Source organism: Sorex fumeus, unplaced genomic scaffold (genome assembly GCF_029834395.1).
Source record: "Sorex fumeus unplaced genomic scaffold, SorFum_2.1 ptg000053l, whole genome shotgun sequence".
NCBI lineage: Eukaryota > Metazoa > Chordata > Mammalia > Eulipotyphla > Soricidae > Sorex > Sorex fumeus.
Window position 1 is genome coordinate 1,175,938 of NW_026606110.1, and position 26,635 is coordinate 1,202,572.

Here is a 26,635-nt window from a genome sequence, read left to right on the forward strand (position 1 = left end):
CCCATATGGTCCCCCGAGCACTGCCAGGAGCAATTCCTGAGTGCATGAGCCAGGAGTAACCCCTGAGCATCGCCGGGTGTGACCCAAAAAGCAAAAAACAAACAAACAAACAAACAAAAAAAACCAACAACAGTAGAATGACAACAGCCAAAGACAGAATCAGTGAGCTTGGAGATGAGCTGCAGAAAGCATACAGGCCATCCTTGTATGATGATCACAGACTGACTCTTATTGATCTCAATTTTGATAATTCCGTCTTTCCTTTGTGTTGTAACAAACAGTGCGCAGTCAATTTATTTGTGCCCATCTGGGGTGGTGGGTGGAAACGAGGGACATTGGTGGAGGGAAGGCACATTGGTGGTGGGTTTGGTGTTGGAACATTGGATGCTTGAAACAACTGTAGTATGGGAAGCTTGGTAAATCATGATATGATAATAAGAAAAGTTTCTTAAATGAACAGAAAAAAAGAACAGAAGAGTTGGTAATTTTTGTTCTCAAGTGTCCGGCTTTCCCTGGAGCACCGAATTGCTTTGGGGGTCATCCTGTTATCCCCTGAGATGACATGAGTAGGCACTGAACTCCTCGTGAGCTGGGAGGCAGAGCTGATGAAACTGGGGGGCGGGGGTTAGTTCCAGAGACCGGGCCCCTTTGACTGCTGGGGACTGTGGCCTGGGAGGGTGCTGGATTGATGGGAAAAGTGTCTCTCAGCTCCAACGCAGCAAAGACTGACAAGTCGGGGGCGGGGGGCAGTAACCAGAATGGCCCCAAGCCGGCGGAGACTGTCCCTGGAGGCTGGCAGGTCAAGGGAACACTCATCCAAAGCAGAGGACTCAGCCCAGAGGCTGCCAGGGAGGGCATTCAGACACCTGGAGGAGCCAGCTCACCTGCCGTGATGGCGCTGGTGGTGAAGAAGATGTGATTGGCGGGCACCACGGCGGCTGTGCTGTACAGCTTGGTGGCCTGGTCCAGAAACCTAGGGCAGAGAACAGACACTGGAGCCAGGGCTTTGAGGGGCTGAGGGGAGGTGGGAAGTGAAGAGTCCCTTCAAGAAACAAGCATGTTCCTTCCCCAACTAGGAAGGGGAAGGAGGCGCAGGCAAAGGGCACTTCCAATCAGCAGTCAGAGCTCATCTGCATCTGATGGATGAGATCAGATGTCAGGTTTTACGGTCTGTTTAAAGCAACAGCAGGAACAATGAGAAGCAATTAATCATGGTCCCAGGACGCCGGAGTTTGGGTTGGCTCTGATTCAAGCTGCTGGACCAGTATCACAGCGGGGCTGATGCGTTAGGACAGACCCTCGAGTCTGCTAAGTATCAGAGTCGTGGCGGGGAGGGGTTGGCGAATGGTGCCGCTATCCCCTGACGTGCCACGTGCCAAGAGAGAGGATGGGGAAGCAGAGGAATGTGCCCGGCCGCCAGCTGCTGCACACATGTGGGCTCCCGCCTCACACTCCAGCCCCTGACAGCACCAGGATCCAGTTCGCCACAGCTGCATGGAGCGCCCGCCCGTGCAGAGCAGAGCGTCAGCATCATGGGACACTTCTATTAGTTTTTATTATTTTTTTTAAAAAATGTGATTTATTGGTTTATATTTTTATTTAAAAATATTTTTGGGGGGGCCACATTCAGTGAGGCTTAGGGATCACTCCTGGCTCTGCACTCAGGCATTACTCCTCCTGGTGGTGCCCTGGGGGACCATATGGGATGCTGGGGATCAAACCCAGGTTGACCACGTGCAAGGCAAACGCCCTCCTTACTGTACTATCACTCCAATCCCACAGGTTTAAATGTGGTTTAAAACACAGGGTGCTTTTAAAAAGCACAGACGCTACAATCCTATTCTTCTGCTACAGAAAAGCAGAGTTTTGGGGGGTGCCTGTGATGTCCAGGCTCGCTAGCACATGTAGGAACATACGTTTGCCTGCACACACACGTATCTTTACACACATGCGTGTGCATGCCCACATACCCCCCAGCCCCCCGTGAATGCAGGACACACGTGCACAGACACGTATGCACACGTAGGAACAAGCCAACCTCCTACGATGGTCTGACTGGGCAGCCGGGGCTGGAGGGAGGCGCTTCCGGCACTGCCTGGGGCGAGGGAAGCCGCGTCTCTTCACGCCCATCTGCCTCTCCCATCCCCACAGCCGGGTCTAGCCACCCAGTGTCCGAAGAGGGGCAGTAGTGCAGGGAACTGGGAGGTCATGGTGAGAGGGGACAAAGGAGGTGGAGTTAGAGCTGAGGGAACGCTCAGGCCTTTTTAGAAAAAAATTGGTTCTGGAGCCACACGCAGTGATGCTCAGGGGTTACTCCTGGCACTTCGCTCAGGTGGTGCTCGGGGGACCATGTGGGACGCCTGGACGCGAGCCCCGGTTGGCCGTGTGCAAGGCAACTGCCTTCCCTGTTGTCCTATAGCTCTAACGACATGGGACCTTCCCGTCTTGGGAGGAAATGACACCGTGAGGAGAAGGCTGGGCCTCCCTGCAGCTCTCATCGCCCAGGGCGGGGCCGCCCTCAGAACAATCAGACTGTGACCGGCAGGAAGCTCCTTCTTCCTGGGGTGCGGCTCTGACTTCCCATCTGGGGTGTGACTTTGGCCTGGCATTCGGGGATACACAGGAAACTTGTGGTTGGCTGGAGGACTTCGAAGGCCAGAGGAAGGTGAGGGTGGGGGTAGCAGTGAGGTGGGGGAAGAGAAAAACTGAGCTGTAAGATGTTCCAGGTCGTCACTGTTAAGCACCCCAGAAACACGAAATAATCCTTTCCCCCGCCCTCCTGGAGTCAAAGGGAATTCTGGCCCAAGGTACAATGTTCTGGGGGAGCATGGCCCTCCCAGCCAAACGTCTGGCTTGGTCCATCTTTGAGGAACTGTGGAGCACGAGCTCAGACACCCAGGTGAGGGGCTCATGGGTTTCCTGGGTGGAGGGGGAGGCCCAGCCCCTCCGACTGATTGCTAAGGACACCCTGTGTCCTAGGGACATTAATGACAAGCAGAGGAACATCAGGGAAGGATCAAGGTGCGGAGCTGGAGCACGGCCGCACTTCCTGGCTCAGAAGTCGGGCAGTGTGGTCTTGCAGTGGGGTTCAGAGGGCAGAGCTGGCCAGGCTGGGACCCCCTGCACCCTTCTGAGGAGTAACCAGAGCCCCCCAGCTGCATGAGAGCGCAGGGGAGCAGCAAAGCCCGGAGCTGGGAGACAAAAAGGCCCAGGAGGCCCAGAAGCTGACTTACTGGACTTGGAAGACACACGAGGAGATCATGATGATCAGCATGATGTAGAAGATGGGATACGTCAGCTGCATCTTCCCCATGACGGAAACGGTGACCATGCCCGAGACAGCTCGAGCGGAAATCACCGTCAGAGAGGCTGAAAAAAGGAAGACGAAAATGCAAAGATATGACACCAAGCACATATTCAAGAGGGGAGTCACAGACAAATATCACAGGGTGCAGGGAGGCGTGTGGGAGGGGCAGTGCTCTTTTAGGTCCAAGCTCCTGAAATCCCAGGGTGTGCCCAACCTCGCCGCAGCAGCCTGCTCTCTCCCCAGCATGGCCGTGGACAGGCGGCCAACAGGTGATGACCAGTGGGCAGGAAAAGAGGGAGCCGAAGAGGGAGGTGAGGACAGCTGGACTGGCCAAGTCCATCTTCAACCTGGTCCAGAGACCAAGGCCGGCCTGTTGGTGCTGGAAGGTTGAAACTCATTGGTCTTGGTGGTCATTGCTGGTCTGGGGACTGGGGTGCAGGACAGATGCAGGTGTGGGAAGGCTGAGGAACACCATTCACGTGACAAGGTAGATGACCAGTTGACTCCACTGAAAGAGGAGATGGGCAGGGGGCCCCCCATGGGAACTTCCTGGGTTGTTCCAAGTCCCCACAAGCTCTTTGGCAAGCGAACACCTTGGAGCCGAGTCACAAGACATTTTGGGGGAAGGGGCAGGAGAGTCCAGGGGGTAAGGCACGTGCCTCGCACATGGCTGTCAACCCCTGGCACCAAATATGCCCAGGACTTACTCCTGGCAGGGCTCAGGGAACCAAAAGGGATGCTGGGATTGAACCTAGGTCTTCTGCATGCAAGGCCTTACCTGCTGTACTATCGCTTCAGGTAGTTTTTGAACAAAGACGCTAATGGTAGGTGGGAGGGTGGTGGTGGTGGGGGCTGGACTTCACTTCTCTGCATCTAGCCTAACTCTCAGACTGACATAGCCACACACCCGTTTTCTGTGCTTAGAAAGGCACTTACCCTATGCCAGAGCAATAGCACAGTAGGTTAAGACCTGCTTTGCATGCGGCCAACCCAAGCATCATCCCTGGCACCACATGTACCGTCCCCTGAGCCCCGCCAAGAGTGATCCCTAAGTGCAGAGCCAGGGGTCAGCCCTGAGCACCTCCGAAGGTGGTCCCCAAACAGCGAAAGAGGAGTGACTCCAGAGGGGAACGGTCCCTGGGCTCCAGGTCAGAGAGAAGACACAGCTGCTCTCCTCGGGAAGAGGGAAGCATCTTTCTGAAAAGGTGTGTTCCGTGGGAAAGGGGCAGTGTTCTTTGAGATCCAAGCTCCTAAAATCCCAGAGTGTGTAATTCCTTGACTTAGCTGAAGCTCAGAAAAAGGCAAAGCAGGATCTCTTGTTAAAAGTCAAATAATTACATGCCAGAGGCAATGTGAAGAAGAAATTGGGGCGAGCTAGCCTTGCTCCGTCTGATGATCATGTCCCCCAGTCTTATTCCTTTTAGCTTTTGAAAAGGGTTATCAAATAGCTGGGAAAACAGAGGCTGAGCAGAAAAAGACTGCTGTCGTTTCCTTCATTCCTTCTCAGCTGCGAAGAACTTTTCCTTAAGAGAGTTTGGAGAAGACTTCCAAGTTGGCCTTTTTGCTTGTTTGTTGTTTTGAGGTCACAACTGGCAATGCTCGGGGGTCCTGGCTCTGCACTCAGAAATTACTCCTGGCTGGCGGTGCTCAGGGGACCATCGGGTATGCTGAGTATCGAACCCAGGCTGACTGCTTGCAAGGCAAGGGCCCTCCTCGCTGTCCTGTCTCCGGCCCCTGCTTCTTCTGAGGCAGTGGGGAGATGAGAGGTTAGCCTCTCTCCATCTCCGGGAGTGTGAAGGTCCCAAGAGGCAGCAAGGTCCTGTGCCCTATCTATGAGTCACGTGTCCTTTCCTTCCTGTTTGCAAGCTCAACTGCGGGGGGAACCAGCATGTGCCTCTGACCTTGTGGTCTAGGGCCTGTCTTCCCAAAGGAACCATTAACTAGGAGCTGAACAAACGGTTCCATGAGCCTCCAAACCTCAGGACTGCAAGTACCTTAAGGGTCACCTAGTTAACCCCCATGTGACGGTCAGTTATCCTGAGAAATGAAATGAAAGCCAAACTGGGATTCTTCATCACACAGCTGAACAAACTCCGGTTCCTACAGCTCCTCTGTGCATGTAGTCACAGGCAGAAGAATCCCATGGACTGTAACTGCACGAGTTTTTTAATGCAGCGAGGGGCGGGAAGGGGAGTGAGAGGGGACTGAGCACAAAGCTGAGGGGCAGGATCATTGGATCTTCAGGATCTGCAGAAAGAGAAAGTACTTGTGTGTGCACAAGGAAGGAAAAAAAAACGGGCAGAAAACAGCACCGGGGAACCTCTGGGTCATGAGCAACCCTTCATCGAACATTTTGTTTGGGGTGTTTGGTTCATACCTGGCACTGTTTGGAGGCAACTCTAGGGTATATTCTCAGGGGTCTCTGCTGCTCGTGTTTGGGAGACCAGGGGATACTGGGGATTGAACTGGGGGTGACTGTGTACAAGAAAGCACCTTAACCTCTGTCCTATCTCTCCAGTCCATCATTAAAAAAAAAAAAACCCATGAAAGTATACAAGGTCACGATCACGATCATGACCATCCTGTTATTCGTCGATTGCTTCGAGCAGGCCCCAGTAACGTCTCCTTCGTCCTAGCCCTGAGATTTTTAAAAAAGTGCCATAGTCAAGGCTCTTTCAGAGTTAGGAGAATGAGACCCATCTTTGTTCTGGTATTTGGCATATTGGGTACGCCACGGGGAGTTTGACAGACTCTGCCGTGTGGGCAGGTTACATTCGGTAGCCTGCCAGTTTGTCCAAAGTAGGAATGAGATAATAAGATGTTGCACGGCCGCAAATTCTGCCTCGCGGTTCCGGGAGCTGGGTTTTCTAGTCTCTGAGTCTTGGCCGTTGATGGGGTTACATGGCGCCAGGGGGCCAGTTGGTGGGTGTGACCCTTGCCTACTGGAATTTGGAGGATCTGGGTGGAGGATGCTCAGCCCCGATCCGAGCAGGCTTGGAGATCTCAGCCCCGGGACCCGCATGCCTTTGTTCCTCTGCCAGTACCTTTATGTGTGCGGAGAGTGGTCTCAGCATGGGGGTGGCTGGTTCTGGAGGTCTTCGGCTGCCGGGGCGGGGAAGGAAACTCAACCCGCTCCCCTCCAAGGGGCCCCGGCGAGGACGGCCAGGTGTGGGGGCAGGAGACTCAAGGTCATTCATCAAAAAATGTGTAAAAGGCAGAATAGCCTAGAAATAAAAATGAAAAGCACCTGGACTCTAGCAGTGCCCCCTCCCTTCAATCATGTTTAACATTTGGGAAAATTCTTTTTGGATATCTCTAATATGAAGAGATCACTACATAAAAAAATAGTTATTCTTTTGAGAATCTGTTTTCCATGGCCCTGATGTGTTTCAATGCACAAAATATTCTCTGAAAGCAGGATTATGCTGGTTATCAAGTATGCCTTTGCACGAAAGCATGATTCCAGCAATTGTCTATTCTTGGCTAGATTGTATCCTTTTTTCTATTAAAACTGAGGTTGTGATGAATACCTTTGAACACAAATCTTCGGATATAATGAGGCTCTGGAGGATTTTGCATCAATATTCAGTCCTGGAATTAAAATCAAGGCTGTTCTTAGTGTTCTTTATTTGCGCTGTCTTTTCCAGACTTTGGATCAGTATTTACACTGATTATGTCTTGAAAAAAAGAAAGTGAAAGCTTTCTTCTTGTGTCTTCATAGTTTGAGCAACATGAAAATAATTCATCCCTTTTTAGGCAATTCCTCAATTTCTTCCATAGTTAGCTTTTGCAAGTAGCTACTCCAATGTTCCTATTTTTGGGATGTATATGTATCGTTTCTAATTTAAGTTACTGGAGGTTTTTCTTCTGAGGATCTAATTTGCCCATTTCCTTTCAAGCACTGATTCCGGTGTTTATTTATCTGCTCGTGGCTGTCTTGCCGCCTCCTCCCTTTCTCCTTCTCGTCATTAACTGTTCTTTCTCGTTGGCAACTGCATCACTCGTGTTTGTCTTTCTCACATCTCTCGTCGAGCGCTTGACTGACTTACCTTCCAAGCGACCCATTTCCATCAGAATGCAGCATCGCGCAGAAGTCAGTGCTGGGCATTTTCTGAACAGTTTTTGAAAAGTAAAAGCGGCAACGTCGTCTGGGTTTCTGCCCTTCCCCCCAGCTGTGGTTTGGGAGCTGAGGGAAAGATTCCAGGTGGTGAGAGTCTCACTGGCTTCTATTTTCGTGATGACTTTCCATCTTGGTTTCACTGTGATGTGAAGCGTGCCATCTGCACTGTTTGGGCTGCCTGGGCTCTCTCTCAGGGCTGCTGTGGGACCAGTGACACTGTCAGCCTCTGTCACTGCTACACGGGCTCTTGCATGAAGGGATGTTCTGCTGTCAGGGTTCACAGTTGCACCCGAGCATGGCTAGATCCATACTGAGGCTCCTGGCCCTGATTCTCCACAGTTTTTAATCTGCCATGAGTTGTCTCTGCTCCCCTTACACTTTGAGAGCCTGGTGTTCAGTATTTCTCACAAGTGAGGTGCTCCTGAGGCTGGAGTGATAGCACAGCAGGTAGGACATTTGCCTTGCACGTGGCCGACCTGGGTTCGATTCCCGGCATCCCATATGATCCCCTGAGCACCGCCAGGAGTAATTCCTGACTGCAGAGCCAGGAGTAACCCCTGTGCATCACTGGGTGTGGCCCAAAAAGAAAACAAAAGTGGTGCTCCTGGGCTGCCTTTGTGCTTTTTAATCTGGGCAGAAATAGATGTGGTGCCTGGGATTCTCTTTCTCGATGGTGTGTGTGTGAGTGAGGTGGGAGGAGCGTGGGTGCATGAAGGCTACGGGACGGACACTAGTCAGCTCCCACAGAGGAGGGTGAGCTGTGGGGTTGGACGCAGAAAAGCTCCCTCAGGGGCTGTCCCTAGGTCCAAGGACAGGCCAGGGGCACAACCAGCCACATTCCCAAAAGGGCAGGGATGGGCACTGCAGAGAGTTTGGAAGCGGAGTTCTGTTTTTCATTTCTCTTCTTTGGCCATGCCCAAGGATAACTCCTGGAGGTGCCTGGGGGACCCTATGCAGTGCCAGGGCTCCAAATGGCCGCATGCAAGGCAAGCATCTCAACCCCTATACTTGTCAACCCTTACGCCCCTAGACTTTTATTATTTATTTTGGGGAGTACACCAGGGGTTATTTTACTTCTCATTTATTTTTGGGAGAGGCATATCCAGGGCTTATTCCTGACTCTGCACTTGGGGGATCACTCCTGGCAGGCTCAGGGGACCATATCGGGACTGGGGATCGAACCCAAGTTGGCTGTGTTCAGGGCAAACACCCTCCCTCTGTACTATCTCTCTGACCCCTCCAAAGGCAATTTTTAAATAAAAAAAATTACAAAGGGAATTTCCCACATGATGCATGAGCTTTTCTAGTCAGAGAGGAGGTGCAAGGTGGGTAGGGACGGGGGACAGAGGAAAATGTCTGATGGGAAAGTGCTATCAGCACCAGATCTTAAAGTGGAGAAGCTACCTTTGGGGGTGGGAGTGCATGGCGGGGGTGGGGGGTGACAATGGAATGGATGAAAGTGTTAATGAATGGATACAGGAAAGCTGGTCTCAGGAGAGATGCCTCACTGAGCTGCTCCAGGCAGGCTGGTCGCTAGGCTGAGACTTCTGGAAGCTTTTTGGGATGGGGTGGGTTGAATCCCCACACCCTGCCGGAAGGCCTGCCCACACCTGACTTCCTCCAGCAGGTAAACAGTCCAGCCCCACGGCCAATCCCAGAGTATTTTAGCAGCTGCTGAACCATCCCCGGAGCATGTTTCATGGCTCCCGGAGCCTGTGGCCACATATGCTGTCATCTTGGAATGTTCCAGTACTGACAGCCTAGTAGGAGCATGGGAAGTTAGGTGGGAGAATTGTGTAGAAGCCAACTAAGCTAGTGAGTGAAAACAATAACACAGAAGGCTCAACTAGCATCCAACAGCTCAATAAATCCTAGGACAATGATTTTGGTGACACCACTATGAGTTTTATGTTGTGATCACTGTCCTCCCGTTCATTGATTTGCTCGAGCGGGCCCAGTAACATCTCCATTGGAGACTTTTGTTGTTACTGTGTTTGGCATATTGAATACGTCACGGGGAGCTTGCCAGGCTCTGCCGTGCGGGCGAGATATTCTCGGTAGCTTGCTAGGCTCTCCGAGAGGGGCAGAAGAATCGAACTCGGGTTGGCCATGTTGGCTGCATGCAAGGCAAAGGCCCTACCGCTGTGCTATCGCTCCAGCCCATTTGCAATAATAAAGTATAATTATTATATTATTTATAATTTTATATATTTACATTTAATTTGTTGTTACTGTGTTTGGCATATCGAATTACATCACGGGTAGCTTGCCGGGCTCTGCCGTGCAGGCGAGATACTCTCAGTAGCTTGCTAGGCTCTCCGAGAGGGGCGGAGGAATCAAACTCGGGTTGGCCATGTTGGCTGCATGCAAGGCAAAGGCCCTACCGCTGTGCTATCGCTCCAGCCCATTTGAAATAATAAAGTATAATTATTATATTATTTATAATTTTATATATTTACATTTAATTTGTTGTTACTGTGTTTGGCATATCGAATTACATCACGGGTAGCTTGCCGGGCTCTGCCGTGCGGGCGAGATACTCTCAGTAGCTTGCCGGGCTCTCCGAGAGGGGCGGAGGAATCGAACTCGGGTCGGCCATGTTGGCTGCATGCAAGGCAAAGGCCCTACCGCTGTGCTATCACTCGGTGATAAGCAATATAAATTATTTTGTGCCTGTTAAGGGGGGAGAATTGTGAGGTGGGTGGGAAACTGGGGATATTGATGGAGGAGATGTCACACTGGTGGTGGAACTGGTGTTGGAATATTGAATACCTGAAACAACTGTGTTATGAACAATGATGTAAGTCATTGTTAAAGTAGTCTGAAACATTAAAGAAATGAAAAGAAATGTGGCCTCGAAGGAAACTGAAGGCTTACATTTGTACCTCTTAATAGCCATTCCTAGAATGAGCAGACGCCACTGGGCTATACTAGCACGTGACAGGGACGAATGGAGATATTACTGGTGCCCACTTAACCAAATTGATGAGTAACAGGATGTCAAGTGATCGAGTGAATAGCCATATTTTCAGAATTTTTTGCTTTTGTTTTTGGGCCAGCCCCAGTGGTGCGCAGGGTTTACTCCTGTTTTGTGCCAGGGATCTCTCCTAGGGGGCTTCAAGGGACAATCTGAGGTCGTAGGCACTGAACCAGGGTTGGCCACATGCAATGCAAATGCCTCACTCGGTGTAACTCTCCAGCCACTCGAGATGTTCAAAGAATATAACAGGGCAGGATCCCTTCTGGTTCATAAGCATGGGTGTTGACAGGTTTGTGTGACACGTGTCTCCCTTAAAACCTGTTACGCACATTACCCATCTGATGGGAACTTCAAAATGTATGTAACAGATGAGTTCTCATCACTAATACAGAAGTTTTCTTTGGGTCCTTCATTCCTCCATGTGCGCCTCTGTTTTTGGTCACACCCAGCAGTGCTCAGGGCTGACTCCTGCTTCTGCACTCAGGGTTCACTTCTGGAGGGGCTCAGGGACCATATTGCGGGTGCTGGGGATTAAACCTGGGTTGGCTGCCTGTGAGGTGAGAGGCTTATCTCTCCGACCCCTCATTTACCCCTCCTTTAAAAATCTTCTACGAGGGGCCAGAGTGATAGTTCAGTGGGTGAACATGCATGCAGCAGACTCAAGTTCTATCCCCAGCATCCCATATGGTCCCCCGTGCACTGCGAGGAGTGATTCCTGAGTGCAGAGTCAGGAGTAAACCCTGGGTATCGCATTCTGCCAAGAACCCCCCCATCACACACACAAATATACCCCCAATTATCTACAAAATAAAGGAAATCAAGAAGTTGTCAGAGTGCAGGTAAGATTCCTCAGAAGGCAGGATCCCTGAGGGCACCTTTGGGAGGTCAGACACGGGAACGGCAGAGTATGGTCAGTGTGACCCAGGCTCATTTCCCCTTCCAGACAGGAGCAGAGATGCATCCGGCGAGCAAGCTAGTCACCACGCAAATTCCCTCCTGCCACCCCGTTCCCAACCCAGAGGACCCCTGGTGGGTCTGGAAGCAAACGCATCCTTACCCAGGAGGGACACGAGCGAGAGCAGGAGGGCCAAGTGCTTCAACCCCTTCCTCTTGTGGAAATAGAGCAGGACGCAGAAAACCAGGATCTCCAAGATCTAGAAATCCAGAAAGGAGGGGAGGGGAGGAAGGGTCAGTTTCCAAAAGACTTCAGGGCGTGCTGGGCTCACTCACCTTTGCCGGAGCACAGCTGTCCTGTGTGTGATGCAAAGCCCAGGGCCCGAAGGACCCCCTGAACAGAAGTCTCGGCTTTGCCAGCCTTGGGCGTCACATCTGGGACACGCCCAGTCCTACCTCCCTGCACTCAGGCACGATCCCGCTCCTGGCCCTTCCCTCCTGCACTCCGACTTCTCTCCTGAGCCTTCACCCTCACAAACCCTTCCCTTTCCGTCACTCCCTGCCACCCCTTCTCTGGGTGCTGTCGAAGCTTCTCATCCCGTCCGTTGTGGACTTCAGCTTCCAGCCTTCCACTCACAGGGGAACACCTCAAAGATGCGTGGGGGGTCATGCACTACTTCAAACTCATCCACAAGGTACCCAGGAAGTACCGGGGTAACAGGACCAGAACACACAGCCCCACATCACACCCCACCTTCCATGGGCCCCCAGGACCCCCAACATGCAATTCTGTGTTTGCCATTTGATTTTTCTAGCAGCCCCTCCTCCCCTCCATTCCCATATGCCCCCGCACGAAGCCCCACGTTCTCTGCGTTGGTGGGCTGAGAGCAATGGGCTCGCGTTGGCTCTCACTGGCCCCTGGGCTGTGAGATGTGCATGAGACGCATCTGTGAGTGAAAGAGGAGGGACACCCACACCTCCCTGGGTTCCGTCCACACAGGGAAGGGGAGAGCCCTGCCACCCTCAGCGTCTTCTGGGGGCTACAGCTGTGGGACTCGCTCCAAGGCCCCATGGCAGCCCCCGGGCACCCACCTTATCCTTCTCTGAAGCCCAACTGAATGTCTGAAAATGCCCTCCCAGAACTCTGGGGCTGCTTTCCTGGGGGACTGAGGATGGAAGCCAAGGTCTCACATGGGCTCAGAGCCACATCCCCAGCGTTCTGTGGATCTCTGGGTTCCCAATGCTGTGGAATGATTTCTCTTTCTGGGCGCTGCCCTCAGAGAACCTGGAGTCCAGCTTGTTTACTTCAGGACGTGGCCTCCCTGGGCCAAAACCATCCATGTCAGTGCTTACTGACACCAAGGAAGTGGGGGAGCCACCCACAGTTTCCCCCTCTCAGCCACTGCACAGGCCTGCTGGCGTGCGAGGCAGCACGCTCCTCAGGGCGCCTTCTCCCAGGCCAGGGAGCAAACTACGTTAGGGCTCAAGAGTTTGCTTGGGGCTGCTGTGCCCGGCCTGCGGTGGCAGGCCCTCACCGGCCTCCTCACGAGCATGTTCTCTAAGAGGGGTCAGTCACTCTCCTCTCCTCTTCCTTTTCCTGGTGAATTGAACGGAATATCCTGACCTGCCCTCTGAGACCACTGCCCCGCCCTCCAGGCAGCCATGCTCTGAGAGCCCAGACACTGCTGTCTCCTGAAAGACACCACCAAACTGGGTGCCTCAACTCCTGCACAGCTTCTCTCAGGGTTGAACCAAACAGAGCCATGACTCTCAGAGAAAGGTCTCTCTCAGGGAAGGTGTCTCTCAGGGAAAGGTCTCTCTCAGGGAAGGCACCTCTCAGGGAAAGTCTCTCTCAGGGAAGGTGTCCCTCAGGGAAAGGTCTCTCTCAGGGAAGGGTCTCCCTCAGGGAAGGTCTCTGTCAGGAAACAGTGTCTCTCAGGGAAGGCATCTCTCAGGGAAGGTCTCTCTCAGGGAAGGTGTCCCTCAGGGAAAGGTCTCTCTCAGGGAAGGGTCTCCCTCAGGGAAGGTATCTCTCAGGGAACAGTGTCTCTCAGGGAAGGCATCTCTCAGGGAAGGTCTCTCTCAGGGAACAATGTCTTTCAGGGAAGGGTCTCTCTCAGGGAAAAGCGTCTCTTCTGGCCTAGACTCTCTCAGGGCTCAGATCTCTTGAGCTGAGACTCACTCAGGGTTGAGCCTCTCTTAGGGCCAGGACTCTCTCAGTGCCTAGACTTTCTCAGAGCTGAACCTTTCTTGAGGACAAGCCTCTCTCAGGGCTGAGCCTCTTTCAAGGCCCAGTCTCTCTCTGAGAGAAAGAAGCCATTCTGTCCACGTCCTGTCATGATACCCTGCATGATCTTACGAGCCAAGGCTCTCCCACTAATAGGTGTGCCATGTTGGTGCTCGCTGTGCGACCCATTTTTTGTGACAGCAGACCGGCTGTCTGAGGTCCTTCCTCATCTGTGTGCTTTGGTTCTTTAGTGTGAATGTCGATTCTTCCATCTGAACTGCCTTTTGCCAATGAGCTACATAATGACCCTTTCTATCACACTCTCATTTATACCCACCAAACGCTGCCACTGGACCCGGACAAAATACCCTAGGCCAGCTTCAGCTCGTCCTGCTTCTCAGGGCTCTGAGCTGGGGTTCGAGTGCCTAACGTGCTGAGTGGTCTGCTGCTGCTCAGACAAATCTCTTTGACTGGGCTCCAGAGGTCCTCTGAAGGGAGAAATCTACCTTGAATAAGATCTATCAATATCTTTAAGTATTGCCTTCCTTGAGAGGATTTTTTTTGGGGGGTGGGAGGGTGTTGGTTTACTTTTATTACTTTGGCCCCAAACACGTTGCTCTGGAGTCTGTAGGAATAAATGTCAGGGAACTTGTTCTGATGACTGGTTCTTCTGAAAAAACGCAGGGGCTGAGGTAGAACCTCATCAAGTATCTTGACATTCATCAAATATATTTATTTTTCAATGGACTACTTATTAGTACTGGGAGGAAAGGTCATATTAACTTCCTAACATCTGCACGTGCCAGTGATGTGGATAAGTTAACCTGGGGTGCGGTAATCGTTTCAGAATTCTTACCACGTAGACCATGAACTTCCAGCCAACGAAGTAATACTGTATTGTTCTCGCCGTGAGCGTCTGCATTAGACTGGGGGCGAAGTTCACCAGTAAGTAGATTCCTGCGAACGCCAGCGTCGTACCTTGGATAAAACGAAGAAAACAAGAACTACGGTGAGAAAGGACGGGTACGCCTTACTGCTGAAGCCAACATCACCCACAGCGGGAGGAGGGCGGACGGTTCTGTGCGTGTGCCGGCGGGCAGGAGCGGACGCTCACATGACAGACCTTGCGGACTCCTCGATGTGTCCTGCCCCGCGTGCCCCTCACAAAACATCTGGGAGCCCTTCCCCATGAGGTGCTGAGTAGCTGCCTCTTTTTCCAGCTCTGTGAGTGCCCCTGACCCGAAGTGTCCCCTTCCGCTGCATCCAGTTTCCAACCCAGTCCCTCCTGTACCTCCATGAACCACGCCATCTACTTCCGCCCTCTCCCTTCTTGGACTCACCCCTGTAAGTGCCCATGGCTGTGGCATTTCACCCTGCCCTGGAAGGAAATCAAACAGTGATTCTGCAGACTTCCCTTTTCTTGGAGGGTGTGTGTGTGGCCGCGTCCCGTGGTTCTCAGGGGACCCTACGATGCCGGGGATGGGTCCTGGGGCTCTTTGTGCAAAGCCTGGACCCCGCTCGCTGAGCTCTCTCTCCAGCTGCACCCTCTGCCGCTGTGTCTCAGGGTAGGCCGTCTTTTCTCTGAGTCGTTTCATCCCAGCACCTGACCCCGGCGTCTCAGCTGGTGCCCTCTGTGTGGTGCATGGGTGGTGCACGGGCTCCTTTGTGAATCCTCTGCCTTTTGCATATTTTCCATAACGAGGTCGAAAAGTGCTGAAGATGGCCATCAGCAATTCTGCACATTCCCTTAAGATGCATTTAAGTTTCCCCCTTTGAGTGGAAGCAGTAAGCCAGGCCAGTGATAGCCATTTTTCTTTCTCTTTCATCTTTTTTTTTTTTTTTTTGCTTTTTGGGTCACACCTGGCGATGCTCAGGGGTTACTCCTGGCTGTGCACTCAGGAATGACTCCTGGCGGTGCCCAGGGGACCATATGGGATGCTGGGAATCGAACCCGGGTCAGCCGCGTGCAAGGTAAACGCCCCACCCGCTGTGCTATCTCTCCAGCCCCTCATCTTTTTTTTTATGTTCTGGGTGATACCCAGAGCTGCTCAGGGACTATTCCTAGACCAGGGGTGCTCACGAATGATGCCTGGTAGTACTTGGGGGACCATATGCAGTGCTAGAGAGTAAAATTGGGGTCAGCAGATGCAAGGTCAGCACCTGAACCCCTGTACTATCTCTGTGGCCCAGTAGCTTTATTTCAGTGAAGTCACAGTGGTCCTTTGGAAAGAGACAGATTTCTGGTACACAAAGTTTATTCCTTCATCACTTCTGCTGGCCCAGCAGCCCAGAGGGATATCCAAGAAAACAGATCAAACAATTCTAACATTTGCCAGAAAAGACGTCCAGAGACCAAACTGATAATATTTTTTCTGAGAGAAACATGGAGGAATTAGCCCAGAGTTCAGCAGCGGATGAGTGAAGAAAGAAAACATGGTACAGATACACAATGGAATACTACTGACTCATGGTCACGGTCATGGTCCTCCCGTTGTTCATCGATTTGCTCGAGCGGGCCCAGTAACGTCTCCATTGGAGACTTTGTTGTTACTGTGTTTGGCATATCGAATACGTCATGGGGAGCTTGCCAGGCTCTGCCGTGCTGGCGAGATACTCTCGGTAGCTTGCCGGGCTCTCGGAGAGGGGTGGAGGAATCGAACTTGGGTCGGCCATGTTGGCTGTGTGCAAGGCAAACGCCCTACCTCTGTGCTATCACTCCAGCCCGAGATAGCACAGTGAGTAGGGCATTTGCCTTGCATGCGGCTGACCTGGGTTCAATTCCCAGCATCCCATATGGTCCCCTGAGCACCGCCAGGAGTGATTTCTGAGTATAGAGCCAGGAGTAACCCCTGTGCATTGCCGGGTATGAACCCAAGAAGAAAAAAAGAAAAAAAAAACACAAGAGCTCACACTACTTACTCAGCCATGAAAAAGATAAAGTCCTGCCATGTACAGCCACACGGATGGACCAAGAGAGGATCACCCTTAGAGCGCTAAGTCAAACCGAGGACAAGTGCTCTATGTGGTATACAGAGAAACAAACAAAATGAGTGAAATAAAACACACATAAACTTTTTCAGACCAACAGTAAATTGGGGTGGTTTTCAGAAGGGATGCGGATTTGATAAACTGGGTTCAAGGGATCTTATTTGTGGTGAGGGGCAGAGTTGGACTTCTAGTGTGAACTCATGGTAGCTACTGATGTTGTTGATAAAGAAATACACATCTGAAGCTCGTAATGTTATAATGTAATGTTACTTCAATTAAAAACATTATACTTAAAAAGCAAGGTAATGGAAAAACCAGATCTTTGTACTCTGTCTTGGCAGGCATTTCTTCTGTATCTTTGAAGCAATGCTTTATGTTTGATGTTAAACTGTCCTAAAATCCTACTGTGGGGTTTACTGTGTCTTTTTCTTTGAGGGCATGGAGGGATTCCCAGGAAGTGCTCAGGGGTCCAGGGTCTCTCCTGGTGGTATTCGGCCAAGCCAGCCGGGCAGTTCAGTGCTCTGGTACAGAAGTACTGCGGGTCACCAAAGCCAGACCCCAAGTGATGCTTTGGGGCGGGCTGGGGTTCTCCAGGGGGCTGGGGTGTGAGCCTGCATGGTCAGGATGGAATCAGGGTCTGTGCATGCAGCCCTCACCCCTGAGCTATCTCCCTGGCTCCCCTTGCTTTCACTTGAAGGAATATTATCACCACAAATCACCATAAATTCTTAAATTAATTAAAGTAATAAATTCTTACATAAATTCTTAATAAATTGAATTCTCAATAAATTTTTCGGCATCATTTTTTTCAGCCTAACACTGCAATTTGTTATCTGTGGTGACGGTCTTGGCCTTATTGCTTAATTTTATTGTCACAGGGATGTGGTTCTTTGCACCGGCTCAGCTGCCCTTTTTGGATAAAAGGCTTGGACTTGGAGGCTGGAGAGATGGCACAGTGGGGAGGGTGCTTGTTTTGCAAATGGCCAACCTGGGTTTGATCCCTGAGCACCACTGGCTGTGGCCTAAAACACAGACACAAAAGGCTGGACTTCCTCGTGCCCAACCCGAGGCGGCCTGGGGAGCTCTGTGGTTGTTTCCTGAAGCCAAGGGGAGCCTGAGGACAAGCCGGCCAGGGCCCTGCTGCCAGGCTTCCAGCAGCCTCCCTGAGGAGTGCAGAGCCACTTCCCTAAGCCTCAGGGATCTCAGTTATTTCAAGCACCTCCAGGAGAAAGAATCACCCCACATTAGGGGGCCTGCAGGTCACATCTGCTGGCGAGATGCTACGTGGCTTCTGAGCCTCGCGGGGCTTTGGGGCGCTCCATCCCAGCTGGTGAACTGGAGTTCCAGCAGAGCAGATGGGAACAAGCCGCGGGCTTCTCATCGTTCTTCCTGCACTTACATCAGTCACAGCCAGATTTGCTGAGGCTGGACTTACTTTGCAAAGAAATTAATTTGGCTGTGATTGCCTTTGATTAAAAAGAGGGTGATCACGGCAGGAAAACAATTGCTTTGATAACGTGTCCTTCTGGCTATTACATTCTAGGGCCATGAATTGTCTTGTTAATCCGAAACTGGGCCCGACCCCAAGGCCGGAGAACCCGATGGGCTGAGTTTATTGCTTTGTATCCAGGCATACCACATTCACAGGGCCAGCACTGACCCCCTCAGCACAACTGGATGTGGCCTCCAAACAAAAACCAGTGAAAAAAGATGGGACTTGGTCCTGAGTAGTTCTCGTGTCCTCCGATATCTGGCCAGGACTTTCCATACGAAGCGCCCATCCTTTAAAGTCAAACTGTGCTTTTTTGAAAAATTACACAAACCCTGGAGAGCCCTATGTCAACTTTGGAAAAACGCACACCTTGACGATTTTGTGCTCGTTGGGGTACAGGCCAGGTGGAAAGTTTAGCCAAGCACCCAGTGGCAGGCTTGGGGGGATTCAAACAGCAAAAGCTGCTTGCAACTGTGGACGCTGCAAACTTGCAGGTCTATGGACCAATGCGGGTGACAGGTGGTTTCACACCTGGCACTGATAAACCCGGTGCCCTCAAGGCCTCAGACTGGGTTTACCATCTGCTCCAGTTCAGAACTGTCATTTGCAATAAGGGATGAGGCAACTGATAAATCCAGGCTTTGCTATTTTTTCTTTTTCTTTTTTTTTTTTTTTGCCACATCTGGTGGTGCTTGGAGGGGACCATGCAGTGCCGGGGATATAGTTGGGGCCTCCCGCGGGGAAGGCATGAGCTCCAGCCCTTTGAACCATCCCCGCCCCCCTCCCCCCACACCAGCTCAGTTTTTAATATATGGCACTTCCAGAGAAGTTTCGGAAGACGGAACTGGGGGAGCTCAGGGCAGCCGGTCCCCAGAGATCACTGAGTGGCACCTTTTGTTTTAAATTAGGGCTGCGTGGGAAATGGCAGGTGGAAAAATGATCCTCTAAACCTCCCCACCTCCTGAAAGTAGGAAATAGATCTCCCATCACCCGTGGGAAGGGCGTCCCTCCTGCAGCAGGAGGAAATGTCGGCAGGGTAACAGGGCCAGCAGGAAACGCCGAGAGGGTTACAGGGTCCACTCCTTCCGCCTGAACGAGCTCTGCGTGGCGGACAGAAGCAGTGTCCAAAGCAAGAATCTCAAGAATGTCTTTGTCTCAAAAGTCCCAAAGCACGTTCCTCTGCTCACATCACAGATTCCTCACTCATATGGCATCTCCATGTGCATGAAATTAAGTGGATTTTTTTCCCCCTCCCGTTAATCTTTCTTGTGTCAATTTAATAATTTTCTAGCCAGAACTACCCAGAAAGGGTTGGGGAGAAATTTTTTCCCTCTCCCCAACACATTCTCAGATTTATTGGCACAGTCCATCCCGGCCGACATCTGGTTTCCCAGGCCAGCCCTCCCTTTAACTGAAGCCCCAAATCTTGAGGCCTAGCTCCGACCCCCATGCTGGGGGGTCAGCGTCCACTGCCATGTTCTTTCTGGCTTCTGGGACCCTCCTTGACCTGACTTCCTGTGGGACTGGCTGGTCGTGGTGGTAGTTTTCAATCTTCAGCTCGCCAGGCTCTGCCCAGATGTGCGGCCTCCTTCGGTGGGTTCCTGCGGTCTGTCTGCTGTCAGTGATGGGCAGGCGCATCCCAGGAGTCAGGGAATAAACTAGACTGACACTCAACATTTGGGATGTCCCTACCCTGCTTCACAATCCCTGCAGATGCTTCAGGTGCGCAGCTCAGCAGACAGGAGCCCCGGGCTGGGAAGACGCTGCAGTGTGTGAGCTAAACCCGCCTGCCTGCCTACATCCAAGTTCCCGGTGGAGGCATCTCTGAGGTCAACAGAGCCCAGGCGGCCTCCCGGCCAGCAAGCAGGAGCTGCCTGGAGAGGCTGGTCTGCTGGGTCTTCTGGGAGGATGAGGAGGGTCTTCTGGGAGGTCCTTCCCTCTGGGAGGGCAGGGGATCCAGAAGTCCAGTATCCTGTTGTCACCCACCTGGCTGGCTGGGGCATCTGCTCACAGGGGACCTTCACGTTCTCCTTGACTGGTCTCTGGAGAGTCCCCAGGCATCAGACATCTATTTCTGTGATGACACAGCCTGGACTCAAATCAACCAGGATTTCACAGACTATTAGATGGGGGAATTTTGATGACTCAGGGGGAAGTGAGGGAGAAAATACTATAATTTTGGCTGACTGCAGGGAGGAGAGAGCTGGGACTTTTCTCTTTTTCTGGAAAGGAAAAATCATCATTCAAATAATTGTAAATTATTAATCTACTAAGAAGAATTAGAGCACAGCTTGAAGCTTGTCCCTGACTTGCGATCAGCTGGAGATTGTCCTTGTAGACGGAGCCTGGGCTAAAGTCACTTTCCGAGGCCATTGGTGAAAAGCCTCCCCGGCAAAGCGCCACATTTGGCAGTGAGTGAGTTTCGCTTGTTTCCACATGGCCCCAAATCTTCATTTGTTCCATCAGGAAAAACAAACTTTCGTTTGCTCCAAGCAGGGAAAAATAAATGATTTTCTTTGGCACATTTGGATAATTTAACTTTTAGCATCCTTATATATTGTTAATCCTTGAGGGGAAAAAAAAGAACAGCCAACATCAACTCTTCTTTTCCCTGGATGGTTTCAGTTTCTGTAAAGGAAAAATGACGGTGGTGGCTGATGTTTGGGGGGTTGTTGTTTTTAAGCCTTTAACGGAAGGAGCCGTATTTTCTTGAAGCATCCGGAATATGTGCGACTAAAGTACTATCAGGAAGGCAGTGGAAAGTTCCAGAGGCCGTGGCGACCTTCATGTCTCAGACCCCAGGAGCTGGCTCTGGAAGCCACAGCAGGGACTAGGAAACCGAACCCTCTTCCGAAAGTCAAGATTTTCAGTTTTTTTTTTTTTGCTTTTTGGGTCACACCCGGCGATGCTCAGGGGTTCCTCCTGGCTCATGCACTCAGGAATTGCTCCTGGCGGTGCTCGGGGGACCATATGGGATGCTGGGAATCAACTCGGGTCAGCTGCGTTCAAGGCAAATGCCCTATCCACTGTGCTATCACTCCAGCCCCAGAATCCATCACTTTTAACACAGAGACAGATGTGACCTCCCGTGGTCTTACTTAAATAGCCTCAACTTGGGAAGGGAAAGCTGCAGCTGTGGGAAACCGTGTCTGGATGATGCGGCTTCAGGCATGGTCCTGCTGTGGGTCTCCAACAGAATGTCATGTGGGAGTCCTGGCAGTGCTGAGGAGAGCAGTTGACATGGCCCAGCATGTGTGACATGGCTGGCTCTGTCCTGAGAGTTTCTCAAAGGCCCAGGGGGAGATGGATATACTGTCTTATCTTTCTTTCTTTGGGGAGGGGGATCGGGCCACACCCTGCGGTGCTCAGGGATCACTCCTGGTGTGACTTGAGGAACCATATGCGATGCGGGGGACCAAAGCTGGGTGAGCTGCACACCAGGCCTTAACCCCCGTACTCTTGCTCCAGCCCACTGTCAATATTTCAAGATAAACAAGTTGAAGCTTAAAGGCCAGTCAGCTAGCCAACACCAGAGACCTGCGCTCTGCCATCACATAAGGAATTGTCTTTCTCTGATGGGTCCTGAATCCTCGGGTGAATCACTAATCCTCTTGCAGTAGCTGCTCGAAAAACTCATGTCAAATGCTGAACACAGTTTTGGAGAACCGCGTCTAACTGATGCGACAAGGAGACACTAGCACTGTATCAAAGAATAGGGATTTTATGTGAGGTGAGTGCTTCCTGTCCTAAGTGTTAAATTTTTAAACTTAACTCTTTTTTAAAAAATTTCAAAAATTTTTTATTTATTTATTTTTGCTTTTAGGGCCACACCCAGCAATGCTCAGGGATTACTCCTGGAAGTGTTTGGAGGACCATATGGGATGCTGGGGATTGAACCTGGGTCGACTGCATGCAAGGAAAAAGCCCTACCAGTTGTACTATTGCTCCAGCCCCTATAATTCACTCGAGAACAGAAAAGACTATAGACATGAGGACAGTTCCATGACCAGGATTTGACTTGATCACTTGATCACTTGACTTCCTGTTATTCATTGATTTGCTCATGCGGGCACCAGCAAAGTCTCCATTCATCCCTGTTGCGTGCTAGCGTAGCTCAATGGCATCTGTTCATCCTAGGAACACAAAGAGCCTTAAACCAATCGTTCAGGGTCTTGACGAAGAAGTCTGACCATCTTGTAGGTGGGTGGCCACGCAGTCTTTTGATGTCCCGTGGAATCCAGTCGGTAACGGCTCTAGTCCAGCAGTTGTCTCCAAATCTCATTACGTGACCAGCCCATCTGATTTTTGACACCTTGGCAAATGAGACAGCGTCTTTCTTGACCATTGATGGAGGTCAGAACTCCGGATTCTTTCTCTCATTTGTGTGAAGCGTGATACTCCAAGCATAGCTCTTTTGATTCCTCTTTGGGAGACCCGAATAGCATTCTCATCCTGTTTTTGTAGGGCCCAGGTCTCTGAGGCATATGTTAATGCAGGAAGAACAGTGGAATCAAAGAGATGTGCCCAGAGCTGGAGGTTTTTCGTCCTCTTAGCTATTTCTTCGACGCTTTTGAAGGCATTCCAAGCTGCTCTTCCTCCTGCGCAACTCAGGTGCCAGGTCATTTGTCATGTTGACTTCTCAACCTAGGTACACATAACTGTTGCATTCGGAGATGGTCATTCTGTTGAGAGTGAATGGAATGTCAGGAACGAGACTGTTTTTCATAGACATTGTCTTTGTGAGATTTACCTGGATCCTGACCTTTCCACACTCCTGGTCGAAGTCAGCCAGCATTTGTGCCATTTGGCTGATGTCTGGTGTTATTAGAATGATGTCATCAGTGAAGCAGAGGTGGTGTAGTTGCTGACCGTCTATCTTCACTCTCATTCCTTCTCATTCCAGTTGTCACATGACGTTCTTGAGGGTGGCACTGAAGAGTTTTGGTGAAATGGTATCACCCTGCCAAACCCCTCTCTCAACATCGATGATCACTTCTTTGTAGAATGGTGAGATCCTGGTAGTGAATCTGTAATTCAGCTCATGGAGGATCCTGATGTACTGAGTTTGAATGCCCTGATTGGCTAGGGCTTCGATGACTGCTTCCATCTCAACAGAATCAAAGGCCTTCTTTAAATCAATGAACCTTAGACAGAGAGGCATCTTGAACTGCTGAGAAACCCCAACGAGCTTGGTTACCATGTGGATATGATTGATTGTGCTGAATCCTTTTCAGAACCCGGCTTGCTTGCATGGTTGTCCTTCGTCTAGTGTTCTGCCAATCCTATTTAGGATGACTCGAGTGAACAACTTGTAGATGACAGACAATAGGCAGATTGGGCGATAGCTGCTAATGTCGTGGATGTCTCCCTTCTTGTACAGTAGTACAATCCTGCTGGTTTTCCATTGGGACGGAACCTTGCATTCAGACAGGTAGCACATGAAGAGCCGAGCCAGTGTATTGATGAGTACAGATGGCAGGTTCTTCAGATATTCAGGTCTGACCTTGTCTGGGCCAGGTGCTGTTCGTTTCTTTACCAACGAAATGGCGTGTTGGATTTTGGAAGGGAGAATGTTGGGAATGACATATCTATCCTGTGGAATTTGGTATGTGGGCAGGTGAATGTGGCTATCAAAGAGATCTGAGTAGAAGTCATGGATAATCTTCTCCATTGCCCTTTTGGAAGATGTGATAGATACATCAGGACGTCAGAGAGCAGTTATCTTGGTCTTGTAGTTGGTGAAGGACAGTTGTGAATGCTTTTCTGCCACATCTACCAGTACTGCTGCTCTTCTCTCTTTGAGATCTTCCTTTATTGCATCTCTGCACTGCTTTGCAAGCTTGGACATTCACTTGTGGTTGCCTGAGGCATGCGCCAAACCACGTTGGTGAATAAGCTCAAGAGTTTTCGAAGACAGGCATTTTTTTTTTTTTGTGACTATCTCTCTCTTGGCATTCCTCGCACAATCATGGAGGTGCTGGACCAGTCGATTGTATTCCTCATCAATGTTGTCAATGACGGCATCTTCGCATATTGCAGCAATAGTGCCAAAGACCTCCACTACCTCCACTACCCAGCCGCCGCCACACTACAGGATGCTTTCCAGACGTTCAGGCCGAGACTCACGTACGAGTGAAGCCTCGCAGAACAAGATAAGTGGAACTCTGAGACCTTGGACTCCAGGCTCAACGGACCCGGGGATGGAAATCCTCTGCCTGCTCCCACCAACCACAGGTGACAAAGAGATTAAAACCAGGAGCCCCACACTACCCTGCCCTGTCTGCTTCCACCAACCGCTGGAGACCAGGGATTGGATTATTCACAGAAGACCCACCCTACCGGTACCAGATAAATACCTCACCAGCAGACCTCCACTACCTCCACTACCCAGCCACCGCCACGCTCCAGGACGATTTCTGGACACATCATAAGACACTTAATACCCATCTTCCAGGATTGCCACATCATATTTGATAGGGTTTAAATATGGTTTGAACCATGGGAACACCTGCAAGGGTGATTAGAGGCTGCCCCAAAAGCCTCTATCCCTCTTGGAGAGCCTGGCAAGCTACTGAGAGTATCCCGCCTGCATGGCAGAGCCTGGCAAGCTATCTGTGGCATATTCGATATGCCAAAACCAGTAAATACAATGAGGTCTCATTCCCCTGATCCTGAAGAAGTCACCAATACAGCAGCATTGAGAAGGATGTGGAAGGAGAGACTGATAAAATCTCAAAGCCGAACTAGGCTGCCAAAATGAAGAAAGACAAAAATGATTGTCTGTACTTTCAATACACATACACTGGCATCAGATGCATCCATTGAGGACCTGATGGTACAAGTGCGAAAGATCAAGTATGACATCATTGGTCTGACCGAGACAAGAAGGCATCAATCACATCACGCCGTTTTTGACACTGGAAAAAGAACCGTTCCTCGGAACATGTGACAAAAGAGGCATTGAAGGTGTTGGTGTCCTTGTCAACACAAACTTGGCCATGAGCATTGATTCATTCGAATGCCTAACAACCTGAATCAGATGATTACACTTGAAGAGATGTGGCTCACTGCCGGCAGTTTTTATCTTCGTTGTCTACGCACCAACATCCAATTATGATGAAGAAGAAATTGAAAAGTTCTACATGGAGCTGGAGAAGTTCTATAAAGAAGACCACACCTTCTATAAGATCATTGTCTGTGATTTTAATGCCAAGATAGGACTGAGAAGATCAGCCGAAGAACTCTACATTGGGACCCATGGCCTAGAATGGAACAAACAGGGTGAGAGACTGAGTTCATCATGTTGACCAAGATCATCCATGGTAACTCACAGTTCCAGAAGGCCGAATCTAAACGTTGGACATGGGAGTCTCCAAGGGACGGTTCCACAATGAAATTGACCACATCATATTCAATTGACAGTTTTGCCTGACCAATGTCACTGTTGTCCCAAAATTCCAAATGGGATCTGACCACTGTCTCCTTCGTGCAAAATTCTACTTCACAGAGCATGGACCGGGACTTGACATTTCTGAAAATTCTTTCACATGAACCACTTAATGCTCAAAGCTCAAAATAGTTACAGATTTGCCAGCAAACAAAGGGAGGCTTCGAGAATTTAAGTTTACATTGGCCACGCAACTGAGAAGTGGAATCTTGATTTGAACCCATGTGACAAGTGTGATTTATATCCTTTGCTGCTGGGCTAGTGATGTGTCTGGTAATTATCAGTTTCTGGTACTGCTGAGCTGATGCTAGGCTTTCAAAACTCACTGTCGAATCATCTGCACATTCTGGTATTTCTCGTTCCTCCTTTCCCCCAATTAAGACTTTCACTGATTTCCACCCTTAAGTCTTAGTGGTAGTGGTTGGGTTGCAGGAGGAACCGGAAACTTTACCGGCTGTGCTAATGCCTCCCATGATTCTCTCTGGTGGCCTGGCCCCAGCTTCTGGGAGTCATGGGAGAGTTGGCAAATGTCCGCCCTGCTATGACACATTTGAGCTGGCCCAGCCTCCTGGCCCAAGCTCTCTGGTTCCACACTAGTGGTTCTTCATGGATTATGGCTTTGTGGGTAGCCTGGAAATGCGATGGCTTTCCTAATGGGGGGGGGGGTGCAGCACAAGCAAGGCATTTGTAAACACAGGAGTGACTGTGCAGAACACAAATGCACAGGAGAGTCCCCACCAGGGATCTGGCTGAAAGGGTCAGCAGTACTAAAACTCGAGAGAGAGTCCTGTTCTATGTGTCCTGCAATTTTACCTGCCCTGGGGAAAAACACAGGTATACTTTATCATTAGTTGCTGTACTGAACACAGGGATTCTGTCTCGAATAGTCCAGATAACTCACGAGTCTCTCTTTAGATTGATCTGTTTCACTTCCTCAAATGCCTTAATTCAACCCTTGATCAACCCTTAAGTACAAAAGATGACACAGGTGAGATAAAACGATCCAGAGTTTCCATAAGACATTTGATTAAATGAGAAAAATCGTGCAGGATCTAAGATTTTGACGTCTAAGATTTTAATGTCTGAGTCCCAGGCATGGCTCATTCCTATTTTGGATTCCATAACATTCGCCCCTCCTACACACACACACACACACACACACACACACACACGCACACGT

The 26,635-nt window shown here is 50.6% G+C and overlaps 1 protein-coding gene and 1 pseudogene across 1 annotated transcript in view; one reads left to right on the forward strand and one right to left on the reverse strand.

Annotated features, from left to right (window-relative positions):
• NIPAL2 (NIPA like domain containing 2) overlaps positions 1 to 26,635 on the reverse strand; it is a 74,658-nt gene that overhangs the window by 12,342 nt on the left and 35,681 nt on the right. The window contains exons 5-8 of the mRNA XM_056124939.1: positions 14,385 to 14,506; positions 11,465 to 11,561; positions 3,234 to 3,369; positions 885 to 973 (exon numbers count right to left, since the gene is read on the reverse strand). Of these exons, the coding sequence (XP_055980914.1) occupies positions 885 to 973; positions 3,234 to 3,369; positions 11,465 to 11,561; positions 14,385 to 14,506 (444 nt within the window). The remainder of the gene's footprint in view (positions 1 to 884; positions 974 to 3,233; positions 3,370 to 11,464; positions 11,562 to 14,384; positions 14,507 to 26,635) is intronic.
• On the forward strand, positions 10,663 to 10,751 carry LOC130033316 (uncharacterized; annotated as a pseudogene).